At 43.8% G+C, this 14,370-nt stretch overlaps 1 protein-coding gene across 2 annotated transcripts in view; it reads right to left on the bottom strand.

The window, feature by feature from the left end:
- Positions 1 to 491: 491 nt before the first annotated feature.
- Positions 492 to 14,370, bottom strand: part of lama3 (laminin, alpha 3) — a 51,308-nt gene continuing 37,429 nt past the window's right edge. Inside the window, exons 23-36 of one of the 2 annotated variants that reach the window (XM_076266946.1) lie at positions 14,202 to 14,347; positions 12,198 to 12,318; positions 10,604 to 10,732; positions 7,024 to 7,154; positions 6,368 to 6,502; positions 5,848 to 6,010; positions 5,592 to 5,710; positions 4,907 to 5,093; positions 4,131 to 4,292; positions 3,088 to 3,253; positions 2,700 to 2,830; positions 1,996 to 2,086; positions 1,710 to 1,829; positions 492 to 1,387 (exon numbers count right to left, since the gene is read on the bottom strand). In XM_076266946.1, the coding sequence (XP_076123061.1) occupies positions 1,245 to 1,387; positions 1,710 to 1,829; positions 1,996 to 2,086; positions 2,700 to 2,830; positions 3,088 to 3,253; positions 4,131 to 4,292; positions 4,907 to 5,093; positions 5,592 to 5,710; positions 5,848 to 6,010; positions 6,368 to 6,502; positions 7,024 to 7,154; positions 10,604 to 10,732; positions 12,198 to 12,318; positions 14,202 to 14,347 (1,944 nt within the window). In that variant the 3' untranslated portion in view covers positions 492 to 1,244. Of the gene's footprint in view, positions 1,388 to 1,709; positions 1,830 to 1,995; positions 2,087 to 2,699; positions 2,831 to 3,042; positions 3,254 to 4,130; positions 4,293 to 4,906; positions 5,094 to 5,591; positions 5,711 to 5,847; positions 6,011 to 6,367; positions 6,503 to 7,023; positions 7,155 to 10,603; positions 10,733 to 12,197; positions 12,319 to 14,201; positions 14,348 to 14,370 lie in introns of both variants that reach the window. The other variant, XM_076266945.1, reaches the window with a different exon arrangement.

Consider the following 14,370-nt stretch of genomic DNA (forward strand, 5'->3'; position numbering starts at 1 on the left):
AAAACATGCCGTTGACAATATTATTATTGAAAGGCTTTCTAAAGGTCAGGTGTGAATCTTTGCTGAAACTGTGTTTGCCTCTGTAAATGGTGAGGTAAAGGACTATAATCAGGCTTGGTTTCACTTCACTATTTTGAAGCATCCCTTCTGTTCTTGTTTGGCCTCCATTTTCATACTTCTTGCTGCATTTCCTGAACATTTTTGGCCCAAAATCATTATTGCAATGATGGATCAAACCATTGTGATGATGCTGGTGTATTGTACACATACTAGTGAATACTTTCTTCAGCCTGACCATTGTTCCCTATTAGAATCAGGTTTGAGATGTGAACTACATAGTGGAGATGATTGATAATGGCTTAGGTGACCTTTAGTCCACCTTTTACAGGCAGGGTGCGGAGACTGTACACAAGGGTTTTCAATAAATTAATTTATTGTAATTGCTCATAATATGAATACATTTAAACAAATTGCAAACATCACAGAATGTAAAAGTTAGCTGTAGATTTATTTGACGTATGATGTTTTCTTAACACTTAATTTTTACAAACAGTAGATGTGATTCGAAAGCACCATTATCAAAGCCCTTTCAAAATGACCTATCTTACACCCATAAAAATCTTCATTTTCAAGCATTTTCATTAAAGCTAAAGCAGCAGTCTCAAATGCAAATAAGAGTTCATTTTCCTAAACAGACTCACTCTGTGTCAGCAACAGTCCTTTTGTCTCAGAAGTGCTGAAAGTTCAATCTGTAAATTTTTTGTTAATTCATTAAGATCTCATCACACTTTAAATCTCAAGGATGTTGTTATGCATTCTTTCATATTGTCACACTGTACCTTGATTATTCCCTTTTTTGTAAGTCGCTTTGAATGTCGGCCAAATGATTAAATGTAAATGTCATATTCACTGTAGCGAATCATAACGCAGATATCCTCAACACTCCTCTGCAGCTAAAAGGAGATGTGTTTAGGTCCCCCCCCCTTCACCTTCCTACTGCCACCGCATGCTCTACCTGCCTGTGTCTGTGGTACGTCTCCTCGCCTGCTTGTGTCTGTGGTACGTCTCCTCGCCTGCTTGTGTCTGTGGTACGTCTCCTCGCCTGCTTGTGTCTTCTTTTGTCAGCAGGCCCTGATTCTCAAAGACTTTATCATAAACTGCGTACGCAAACATGGACAATTGACATTTCTCCTTCTTATGTTAGAGCTGGATCAGGTGGGTGTTGAGTGTTGACTGTCCGTTGTTTAGTTTACAGGGCACCCCTGCAGGCTCACTGAACCATGGGGTGTATAGAGGGAAAGCGAAACATCCTCTCCATTCAGCTGCACGTCCCGAAGGCAGCCCACATAAGACCGCTTCAGCGGGACGAGTGCGTCCTTGAGGTCTCCTGTGATGAGATGATTACAGCATTCCTCAGAGGAGATTACGGTAAATGAACCTAATACAGGTAAATGACTAGCTTTACCGAGGCAGACATGAGGCTTTCACTTCTCTAAGGCTATGTGTTCACACTACCAGGCCAGATCCGATTTAATTTTTTTCAGTTGATGTGACATATACAGTATGATATCTGAATTTTGCATAACAGTGTGAAGAGCGCATCATCATTTCAATTCTGGGCCACTTCCACATTACCACAGAGAGACAGACGGCAGATAACATGCATGAACTCAGTGAGTTAATGTGTGATGTGCGCTTTGTGAAGTTACCTGGCACGCCCCCAAAGTAGAATGAGTTTGGGGTCTTGGAATAGGAGGCAGCCGAAGGCCCTGAGATGCGTCTGGATTTAGAATCCAGCCCCAGTTTGATGCCATTGTTCTGTTTGTGCACTGTGGAAATCCAAAACATTCCAAATTCCAGATCCCTCCATTTGAGTTCTTGTTTTCCCTCCCCAAATACTAAGCATTATCAATTTCATGCAACGTTTGACATTGTTACTTCTGTAAAGTTAGGTCACTTTAACATGAGGCCCTTGCAGTGGGTAACGTGATTTACCTGTGACTGAGTGGAAAGAGTCACACAGGCTGGATGAAATTGCTATCGACACACTGTAGTCTCCTCCTCCATCATTGGCTCGAGCAATTATCTGAAATGTCATCAAAAACAATTGAGTAATGTACCGTATATTCAATTCAAAATTCAGAGTGAATTCAGAGTGAACCAACTACTAGGAGGCAACATATGATGTAAGTGGAGATGACGTCCTCTGAAACACATTTTTACCTCGTAACACTTAAAGCTGCAGTTGGCAAGATTTTTTTGATCATATTCACTGGAACCAACACTATGCTCCAACAGAACAACATAAATCAGCCGGTTTTAGAAAAAAATTTGTTTTGCAAAAATCCACAGCTCCCGGTTCTTCTGGTCCAATCAGAGCAGGGCTGTGTGAGATCTGACTCTCAAATCCCAGTCTGGTGCAGTCTGGTGCGCACTGACGAGTACAAACTCGATGAGAGGGTGCTGGGTGGTAGTGGGGGAGGGGCATGAGAGTTGTAAACATTCAAAATTTTGGCTAAGTCCCCTCCATCTGTCAGACTTGCCAACTGCAGCTTTAACAACACAACTACTACTGTGAAATATTACTTGTTTGACTGGAAACACCAGCTTTACTTCGGTGATCTGTGATTTCACATTAAATGCAAGTTAATTGCTTGCTGCTGTAGGTTAACTGAAGTAGAGATAGCACACACACACACCTTGTCGTTCTGCAGGTACACACTGATAAATCGCCTGTGTTGTCCTCTTGCATAAAAAAGTAAACCCATTAAGTCTTGGGGGCGGATGTCAAAAGTAAGGTGGAAATCAGCCTCCACCATCAAAGGAGTCTCTGAATACAACACAACATGACTCAATTTGTCAGTCACTGTTTCTGCTGGGATAGTCAAGTTTTATCCTATGAATTTTTATACATTTTTTAACAGCTTGTGATTTTAATTTTTATCAATCATTTGAAAGCAGAAAGAGGACAATTTACTTTGAACATCAGGAATATGTTAAAAAAAACAAAACAAGCAAAAACAAAACAAAAGGAGCACTCACGGGAGGCCAAGCAACCTCCGTCACTAGAGAAAAAGGAGCACTCACGGGAGGCCAAGCAACCTCCGTCACTAGAGAAAAAGACTCCTGACTCCATTTCACTGTCAAAACATGATGATACTCCTGATTTTGTCTGAGGCTCATCCAACAGCTCACTGTAAAATTTGATATTATAAATGCACCCTGTCACACCAGCCCTGAGCAGGGACTTCCTCTGCAAAACAAAAGCAACAAAAAACAAGCATACCGTTTGATTTCAGGTCAGTACATTTCATAAAAATTCACATGAATTGCACATGGAAATTTCACAGATACACTCAAACTGTATCGACACTGGAGGAGCTTTTAGACTCCATGTGTAAATACAAAGTATTTGATGTATTCTGTAACATTTTAGAGTAACTCAGCGCAATAGTCTAATACTACAAACCCATAGTAAACCTCCAACCCGTGTAAAGTCCATGAGACCGATTTATGTTGTTGTTCTATGTTGTTTCATGTTGCACCATGGTCTTGGAGGAACATGTTCATCTCAGTGTGTACTGTGACAACTGTATAATGGTGAAATTACAGTAAAGCTACAGTCTACTGTCTACAGTTGAACTGTGCAAGCTCTTACGCTGTCTAGTCAAATGGGCTCATCTCTAACCAAACTTGCATTTGGGTGACATTGGCTGGACCCAGTCTCTGCTTCTGTGTTGGGAGTCGTGAGGTCTGCGTCCAGGTAAAACAAGTGAGCTAAGATGCACCTGCACTCCTGTGTTGGGGGTTGTAAGGCCCAGGTAAACAGGTGAGCTGAGATGCACCTGTGCTCCTGTGTTGGGGGTTGTAAGGCCCAGGTAAACAGGTGAGATAAGATGTACCTGCACTCCTGTGTTGGGGGTTGTAAGGCCCAGGTAAACAGGTGAGATAAGATGTACCTGCACTCCTGTGTTGGGGGTTGTAAGGCCAAGGTAAACAGGTGAGATAAGATGTACCTGCACTCCTGTGTTGGGGGTTGTAAGGCCCAGGTAAACAGGTGAGATAAGATGTACCTGCACTCCTGTGTTGGGGGTTGTAAGGCCCAGGTAAACAGGTGAGATAAGATGTACCTGTGCTCCTGCTTTGGGAGTTCTGAGGTCCGCACCCAGGTAGACAGGTGACCTGAGGTTGAGGTGGGTTACCACATCAGCAGGTAGCTGTCCGTCGGTCCCCCAAACGGTGTCCACCCGCAGGTGAAAGCGTTTTTTCTCTTTCTCCACGCTAAAGTCCACCTGTTCAGGGGGTTGAGCAAAGCCACAGGTGTGATTCAGGAAAACTCTCTCCAAGATCAGTTATGGGCAGACAAGCCATAGTACTAGATCTTCCTTTAGGTTAAGTGTTTGTCTTAGAAGCTAGAGTTAGACAGTGTCTTCCTAATCTGCCCTCTTGTTTGAGAACTGTGTAAACTGCTCAGTAGGGCACAGTTTGTGCCCACTAATTGCTCTGACTCTGATAATAGTGATGACTGCAACAAAAAAAAAAACATGGCATCATGACCTTCTGTTACCCAGACGCTATAAAGCCATAAACAGAATAGCAGTTAGAGCCACTCTGAACCATTTAATCTCCTCCTGTCTTTAGTGCCTTTTGCTTTCTTCACAGCTGAAATCACCTGAAGCTGTTCCTGCTTTTCATGGTTATTTGGTAATATTGACAGACAAGTTCTGAATATCTAAATCTATAAATCTATAAATTGCTTCACACTGCTACATCCTTTGTCCACCTGATAAGGTCTAACATCCTCAATCCTAAATCCACTTTATACATTATAATATCAATAATAAATCATATATAAATCATAAATAAACATAAATAATTTACAGTTTCTATCTAATATCATAGAAACCTTGTGAAATGCGTTGTCATTTATCTTCTCCTTGTAATGAATGACTTCTTTTCCGACGGCTAACTTTATCCTGCCACCAGTCATGTAGAGAGCCACTTGGGTTGTGGTCTTGTTGTTGTCTTTCCCGATGATGTGTAGAATCAAGCCCTCTGGGGACGCAGTCTTCATCACCAGCGAGAAATGGGGTCTGAGACACAACCAGGTCAAGGGTCAAAAACAGCAAATGATGTGAACCATTTTTTAACTCTGCTGAATCACTTAAGCTGATGAGGTGCACTCTAGAATAGCAATGCAGTTTTGATAGATGTATTTTAAAGCATAAAGTGAAACAGTAGTGTGTGTGTGTGTTTGTGTGCGTGTGTGTGTGTGTGTGTGCATGCATGATGTGTGTGTGTCTGTTAACAAATCACTTGAGCTCTAAATAAAAAATATCTGCCGTATGCATACCGTAGGTATCTGCTAACAGCATCTACTAAAAACTCCAGGTACCAGTAACGTCCTTGTGAGGTGAGGTACTGTATGTATGGATGTGAATATTTCAAATGCGTGTGAGAACACCTGAAGTGGAGTTATTTGCAAGGTATGTATGGATGTGAATATTCCAAATGTGTGTGAGAACACCTGAAGTGGAGTTATTTGCGAGGTATGTATGGATGTGAATATTCCAAATGTGTGCGTAAAGTACCTGTTGTTGAGCTCCTCAGGAGGGATGCGATAGCTGAGCTGACTGCTGTTGGTCAGGTAGAAGGCTTGAGGGATGGCCACGGGAGTCTTACAAGTCTGTGCATCAGGACGAGATCCACTCTGACACACACACATACACACACACACACACACACACAAATCAATATATAGGGATACACACACACACGTAAACAAACATGCACATGAGTACAAACACAAAACACCCATACACACACACACACACACACACCTCCTACCTCTTTCTTACTGTGTTTCTTTTTGTACATGTATTTTGGGATTTTCTCCTTATGTTTGGCTCTTATGGCCTGAGGGGGGCGCTCTGCTTCACAGAAGCCCAGGGTGACGTCTCCTTTCTGGGTGAACAGGGACAGGTCTGCTGGCATGTACTGCTGCACTGGCCTACAGGCAGCCCAAACACACTCAGGGTTAGGATGATGGACTTCACTGTAAACTGCCTTCGCTGAACAGCGCCTCACAGTACCAGAGTGCAAATGATTTTTGATCGCACACAGTCATTCCCTTTTTATGTATAGTTACACTTACACAATTATAATACCAAACGCAAACAGGCAGACATACAGGCAGACATACAGACAGACATACAGACAGACATACAGACAGACATACAGGCAGACATACAGACAGACAGGCAGGCAGACATACAGGCAGACCGGCAGACAGACAGGCAGGCACACATCTCTCTCACACACCTCAATAGAGTGAACAATGACAGTAATGTGAACAAAAAGTGTGAACCTTCTTATGTAGAGGTCTCCAAGGCAACCAGTGAAAACCTCTCTCCCCAAAGTGAGGTCCTGGCTATTGGCTACGACAGGGGATGGATTGGACTGGTGGCTCCCTGTGTCGTTGTCATCAATTGTGAGCACCAGCCTAAAAGCACAGATGTGGTAATGAGTATTTGTGAGTGTGTGTGTGAGAGAGAGAGTGTGTGTGTGTGTGTGTGAGAGAGAGAGAGAGAGAGACAGAATGTGTTCACAGAGTGAACTGACTTGATAGAAAATGGGGAGAGGGTTAGGGCGAAAGAGCAGGAGGGAAAGAGAAAGAGAGAGAGAGAAGAGAGAGAGGAGAGAGAGATAGAGAAGAGAGAGAGATAGAGAAGAGAGAGGAGAGAGAGAAGAGAGAGAGATAGAGAAGAGAGAGATAGAGAAGAGAGAGAGGAGAGAGAGATGGAGAAGAGAGAGAGGAGAGAGAGATAGAGAAGAGAGAGAGAGGAGAGATAGAGAAGAGAGAGATAGAGAAGAGATAGAGAAAAGAGAGAGATAGAGATGATAGAGAGAGGAGATATAGAGAAGAGAGAGAGAGATAGAGAAGAGAGAGAGGAGAGAGCGATAGAGAAGAGAGAGATAGAGAAGAAAGAGAGAGAGAGAGAGGGCTTTAGAGAAGGGCTTTACTTTGAGTCATTTCTGAGGGCCGTCATGTAGTGCCATCTCCCATCGTGGTACTTGTGGTTGGACCTCACTGCCTGGCTGCCATATTTAAACTCCACGTGCCCGTCTGTGAGTGCCAGCTCCAGCCCCTGGGCCTGTGGGCAGAGACCAGAATCACCCTCCAGATGGGAAACGCTCATCAGACTGCATTTGCACAGTGAACACCAGAGTTCACCGCCCAGGTGTTAAATGGTCAATGGTCAACGGACTGCATTTGTACAGTGAACACCAGAGTTCACCGCCCAGGTGTTAAATGGTCAATGGTCAACGGACTGCATTTGTACAGTGAACACCAGAGTTCACCGCCCAGGTGTTAAATGGTCAATGGTCAACGGACTGCATTTGTATAGTGAACACTAGAACAGGCACGCTCACCTCAAAAAGTAAATCCCTCTTTGGGTGCGAGTTACGCAGACTCAAAACAGACTGTAAAATATAGGAGAAAACAGCACTCTCGAGCTGTGGTTCGATAAGTCTTAATAAGAGGAAACGCTTAAGAGTTTTCTCCTTATCTGCGCTTGTCTAGTGCCTTTCCCTAAATATCTTATAGATTTATGCCTGTAAGTTGAAGAATTCATACACAGCAATAGTGAAAGACTGCTACACAACGACGCCAATCAGCACATCGGGAGCAATCTGGGGTTCAGCGTCTTGCTCAAGGACTTTGGCAGAGTCAGGAGGAGCTTCAAGTGGCAAAATGCCTCCTTAAAGGAGAACTCCGGCCATCTTTAAACTCCTGCCCCAGAGTGTAGCACTGGAGCTGCCTGGCTACTCTAACTGTTGGCTGTAGCACCATTGTTCCCCGTACTCACTGTACTCTGAGACATCGAGAAACAGAGATCTATGTGAAAGGTTTTCCTTTAATCCATACAACCTTTCGGCAAATATGGGATTTGCTCTGCAGGTCCATCTGGCCAAGAAGCCATTGAAGCCCCTTTCCAATGTCCCTAAAACACGGGCATACAAATACAATTTCTAATCCAGCATGGACGTGTATTTCTATGGAATTGAGTAAACAACTGCATTTGAAAACCTTCATTTACAAGATGGCTATACTTTTGAAACTATTTGGTAAGAATTTAATGCACCAATGTAAGTTTAATTTCTCTGCTAGTTATGCCCCTGCTGGAAGCCGTAAGTCAGTGAACCTTTTCCAGACCCACTCCCACTTGTACACTTGTGAAGGTCTGGGTGTTCCCAGGCTACTGGGTAACAGCAGCATCTGGAGTTCTCCACCCTTATGACAGAGAGCCGTAGTAACACTTTAAGATTCACTGTAAGTAAGTAGTGTACAGTATAATGAATGTTTAATACTCTATAAGATTCACTGTAAGTAAGTAGTGTACAGTATAATGAATGTTTAATACACTATAAGATTCACTGTAAGTAAGTAGTGTACAGTATAATGAATGTTTAATACTCTATAAGATTCACTGTAAGTAAGTAGTGTACAGTATAATGAATGTTTAATACACTTTAAGATTCACTGTAAGTAAGTAGTGTACAGTATAATGAATGTTTAATACACTATAAGATTCACTGTAAGTAAGTAGTGTACAGTATAATGAATGTTTAATACACTTTAAGATTCACTGTAAGTAAGTAGTGTACAGTATAATGAATGTTTAATACACTATAAGATTCACTGTAAGTAAGTAGTGTACAGTATAATGAATGTTTAATACACTATAAGATTCACTGTAAGTAAGTAGTGTACAGTATAATGAATGTTTAATACACTATAAGATTCACTGTAAGTAAGTAGTGTACAGTATAATGAATGTTTAATACACTATAAGATTCACTGTAAGTAAGTAGTGTACAGTATAATGAATGTTTAATACACTTTAAGATTCACTGTAAGTAAGTAGTGTACAGTATAATGAATGTTTAATACACTATAAGATTCACTGTAAGTAAGTAGTGTACAGTATAATGAATGTTTAATACACTTTAAGATTCACTGTAAGTAAGTAGTGTACAGTATAATGAATGTTTAATACACTATAAGATTCACTGTAAGTAAGTAGTGTACAGTATAATGAATGTTTAATACACTATAAGATTCACTGTAAGTAAGTAGTGTACAGTATAATGAATGTTTAATACACTATAAGATTCACTGTAAGTAAGTAGTGTACAGTATAATGAATGTTTAATACACTATAAGATTCACTGTAAGTAAGTAGTGTACAGTATAATGAATGTTTAATACACTATAAGATTCACTGTAAGTAAGTAGTGTACAGTATAATGAATGTTTAATACTCTATAAGATTCACTGTAAGTAAGTAGTGTACAGTATAATGAATGTTTAATACTCTGAGACGTATTCTTTTGGCGCTCTATAATTGAAATTAAATCATAATCATGATATCCTGTAATACCTCTATCATATCTCTGCCCTCTGAGGAGTTCCTATAGTGATGTGTTCTGCCCTCTGAGGAGTTCCTATAGTGATGTGTTCTGCCCTCTGAGGAGTTCCTATAGTGATGTGTTCTGCCCTCTGAGGAGTTCCTATAGTGATGTGTTCTGCCCTCTGAGGAGTTCCTATAGTGATGTGTTCTGCCCTCTGCAGAGTTACTACAGTCAAGTGTTCTGCAGTGTTCCTACAGTCAAGTGTTCTGCAGAGTTACTACAGTCAAGTGTTCTGCAGTGTTCCTACAGTCAAGTGTTCTGGCCTCTGCAGAGTTACTACAGTCAAGTGTTCTGCTGCAGAGTTACTACAGTCAAGTGTCATACTACTTCTATAGTATGTCCCAAAATACTATACGATTCCTATATCTTTTCTTTTTGTTAGCGCAGAGGGTTACACTTTACTTGAAGGTATCTACATAAGAGTGACATGACACTGTCACGAACGTGTCATAAACATTATAAACAAGTCATAAACATTTATGACATAATGCTTCTGTCACTTGCTTCTGTCTAGTGTCATTCGGTTTTTGTCCTGACAAGTTAGGGTTAGTGTTAGAGTTAGTGTTAGGGCTATGGCAGTGTCATGTCACTCTTATGTAGATACCTTCAAGTAAAGTGTTACCGGGCAGAGACAGTGCACCAGTGCTAGTGCAGTCAGGCGCAGACACTTATGAGGATGTGGAGATGTTGGAGCAGCCGTGGCCTACTGGTTAGCGCTTCGGACTTGTAATCGGAGGGTTGCCGGTTCGAACCCCGACCAGTAGGAACGGCCTTGGAAGTGCCCTTGAGCAAGGCACCTAACCCCTCACTGCTCCCCGAGCGCCGCTGTTGTTGCAGGCAGCTCACTGCGCCGGGATTAGTGTGTGCTTCACCTCACTGTGTGATCACTGTGTGCTGAGTGTGTTTCACTAATTCACGGATTGGGATAAATGCAGAGACCAAATTTCCCTCACGGGATCAAAAGAGTATATATACTTATACTTACTTACTTACTTGAGTAGCAGAATCTGTGTTGGTAATATTGCATTCTGTGTTTCCTCTGTCTCTCTGTCTGTCTGTCTGTCTGTCTGTCTGTGGCATATGTAAGGTAGGTTACTTGAGCAAGAGCCTGAAATAGCATACTTACCCCTTGAGTGGTCTGAAGAAGAATGCTTCCTGGTTCAGAAGTCTTGAAACCCAGAGAAATCACGTCTTTAAAAGGTGCTGCCTTTTCTGTGAGGGAGCTGCCAGTTTTAAACTCTGCATCGCGAACAGCCTAGTGGAGAGAAAAACTTGGTTACCTTAGAGGTGATGGTGAAGTTGATCAAAATTGTCTAGTCTAGTGCTAGTGTGGCACTATTGCAGCAGTTATTTGCCATTTTTGTGCCAGTGTAGCACCATAGCAGTGCCAGTTCTATGTCATAGCAGTACTGGCATAGTACCATAGCAGTGGCGCTGTGGTGCGTGGCGGTGTGGTGCCATAGATGTGCCGGTGTAGCAGCTGTGCCAGTGTAGTGCCATAGCTGTGCCGGTGCTGGTGTAGTGGTGGTGTAGTGGTGGTGGAGTGGTGGTGGTGTAGTGGTGGTGGTGCAGTGGTGGTGTAGTAGTAGTGGTGGTGGTGCAGTGGTGGTGCAGTGGTGGTGTAGTAGTGGTGGTGCAGTGGTGTAGTGGTGGTGCAGTGGTGGTGTAGTAGTGGTGGTGTAGTGGTGGTGCAGTGGTGGTGTAGTGGTGGTGGTGCAGTGGTGGTGTAGTGGTGGTGTAGTAGTGGTGGTGCAGTGGTGGTGTAGTGGTGGTGCAGTGGTGGTGTAGTGGTGGTGTAGTGGTGGTGTAGTAGTGGTGTAGTAGTGGTGGTGCAGTGGTGGTGTAGTGGTGGTGTTGGTGCAGTAGTGGTGTAGTGGTGGTGGTGCAGTGGTGGTGTAGTAGTGGTGGTGTAGTAGTGGTGTAGTGGTGGTGTAGTGGTGGTGCAGTGGTGGTGTAGTGGTGGTGGTGGTGTAGTAGTGGTGTAGTGGTGGTGTAATGGTGGTGGTGCAGTGGTGGTGTAGTGGTGGTGGTGGTGTAGTAGTGGTGTAGTGGTGGTGTAGTGGTGGTGGTGCAGTGGTGGTGTAGTGGTGGTGTTGGTGCAGTGGTGATGTAGTGGTGGGGCAGTAGTGGTGCAGTGGTGGTGTAGTGGTGGTGTAGTAGTGGTGGTGGTGCAGTGGTGGTGTAGTGGTGGTGCAGTGGTGGTGTAGTGGTGGTGTAGTGGTGGTGTAGTAGTGGTGGTGGTGCAGTGGTGGTGTAGTGGTGGTGTAGTGGTGGTGGTGGTGTAGTGGTGGTGGTGCAGTGGTGGTGTAGTGGTGGTGCAGTGGTGGTGCAGTGGTGGTGTAGTAGTGGTGTAGTAGTGGTGGTGGTGCAGTGGTGGTGGTGTAGTGGTGGTGGTATAGTGGTGGTGGTGCAGTGGTGGTGTAGTAGTGGTGGTGTAGTGGTGGTGGTGGTATAGTGGTGGTGGTGTAGTAGTAGTGGTGGTGTAGTGGTGGTGTAGTAGTGGTGGTGTAGTGGTGGTGGTGCAGTGGTGGTGTAGTAGTGGTGTAGTGGTGGTGTAGTGGTGGTGGTGCAGTGGTGGTGGTGTAGTGGTGGTGTAGTAGTGGTGTAGTGGTGGTGTAGTGGTGGTGGTGTAGTGGTGGTGTAGTGGTGGTGGTGTAGTGGTGGTGTAGTAGTGGTGGTGTAGTGGTGGTGGTGTAGTGGTGTACTGGTTGTGAGAGTACCAGTAGGTCCGGCCAGAAGCCCTTTATGACACCAAGCATCTCTATGAAGTTCTCGCTCTGATAGTTCAGTTTGGGCACTTTCTGCAAGGAGCCCTTCAGTGCTGGGGCTGTGATGCCGTCCCTGACAGGCAAAGCACATCAGACAAAGACAAATCACAGGTGTGCCACAAAACAATTTTTATTCATCAGATGAACATTTTGGCTTTATGAAACATAGCTAAAAACAATAATTAAAGACAATTTATTGTTTAGATCATGTAGAGGAAATTAGTCATTTTTTGCACCTCCTCTGGCTTTTATAACTCTGAAGCATAGATTTCCCTTTTTTTAAAACATAAAAAACAGCTGAATGAACATCCTCCAAGAATAGTGACTCCATAGGGCTGTATAACCCACAAAAGACTCTGTGTCAGGGATAATAGATGACCGGGCATTTGGGAGGCAGAAAAGAATGCAATAAAATGCATGGGTAGCGGTCGAGGTGAGTCCTCCCCTTAACTATGAAAGCACTTTGGGTGCTAGGAAAAGCGCTATGTCCCGTAAGTTAAATGTGTATATTTATTGGTGGTGTAGTAGTGGTGGTGTGGTGGTGCAGTGGTGGTGTAGTGCCATAACAGTGGTGGTGCAGTGGTGATGTAGTGGTGGTGTAGTGGTGGTGCAGTGGTGGTGCAGTGGTGGTGCAGTGGTGGTGTAGTGGTGGTGGTACAGTGGTGGTGTAGCAGTGGTGGTGCAGTGGTGGTGAAGTTCTGGTGTGGTGGTGTAGTGACACAGCCTTCTTAGCTGCACATGTTAATGCCAGGCGAAAACAGCCCCTTAGACTCCCATGATGTACTGGTTTGTGTTGGCATGACCTCTCTCTTGACGACTCTACGGCTTCATCAGTCTTACAGTCTCTCTTAAAGACTGCACCACACTGTTGGTCTTACCTACCTCTCTCTTAAAGACTGCACCACACTGTTGGTCTTACCTACCTCTCTCTTAAAGACTGCACCACTCATGGGACATAGCTACATGGATGAAGGCACACCACCTCCAGCTGAACCTCTCAAAGACTGAACTGCTGGTCCTCCCAGCTAAACCTACCATACACCACGACATCAACATCAAATTTGACTCTCTGTCTGTTTCACCTACCAGGACTGCAAGAAATCTAGGAGTTGTTCTCGACAACCAACTAAACTTCTCAGATCATGTTGCCTCAGTCGCCCGGTCATGCCGTTTCGCACTCTACAATATACGGAAAATCAGGACTTACTTAACTCAAGATGCCACCCAACTTCTGGTTCAGGCAATAGTCATCTCACGACTCGACTACTGCAACGCCCTCCTGACAGGTCTCCCAGCCTGCGCAGTGAAACCACTTCAGATGATCCAGAACGCGGCAGCGCGCCTGGTCTACAACCAACCCAAGAGGGCACATGTTACCCCGCTACTCATCCAGCTACATTGGCTACCTATGGCGGCCCGCATCAAATTCAAGGCTCTAACGATTGCCTACAAAGTAGTCTCCGGTTCTGCTCCCACCTACTTGAATGCCTTCATACAGCCATACGCTACCTCCAGACCGCTGCGCTCCTCAGACGAACGACGTCTAGCTCTACCTCCGGTACGCTCAGGCCAATCAAAACTTTTCTCATCTGTTGTTCCTCGCTGGTGGAACACACTGCCAGTTCCTACAAGGGCAGGGACATCCCTCTCCATTTTCAAAAAACTCCTGAAGACCCAGCTCTTTAGAGAACATCTCCTCTCATAGCAACACTTACAACAAGTCTTGCTGATCCTAGCACTCACCAGCCGTCTTAAACTGACACGTAACTGTTAAAAACAGCACTCACTGATGCACTTATTCTTACTGTACTCTAATGTTTTTTTTAAATTGTCCTAATATTGTTGAGAATTGCTCTAAACTTAAACTGTTTACCATGTTGTTAGTCGCTTTGGCTAAAAATGCGTCAGCCAAATGTAATGTAATGTAATGTAATGTAATGTAATGTATCGTCTTACCTCTCTCTTAAAGAATCTGGGACTCCGCCGATGTAAAGTAAGTTGAAGACGTCTTTGGTGTAAGGGATCATAATTGCGGGGTTTTCAAAGAGTATTACAGTTGTGTCACTGAACCGAACGTTAATGTCTTTGAACTTGTCTCTGGCCTGAAGAACAGGAAGAGGAAGAG

Source organism: Alosa pseudoharengus, unplaced genomic scaffold (genome assembly GCF_046254945.1).
Source record: "Alosa pseudoharengus isolate Yale_2024_CS ecotype anadromous, Long Island Sound unplaced genomic scaffold, YU_APseudo_1.1 YU_APseudo_1.1_scf_4, whole genome shotgun sequence".
Classification (NCBI taxonomy): Eukaryota; Metazoa; Chordata; class Actinopteri; order Clupeiformes; family Clupeidae; genus Alosa; species Alosa pseudoharengus.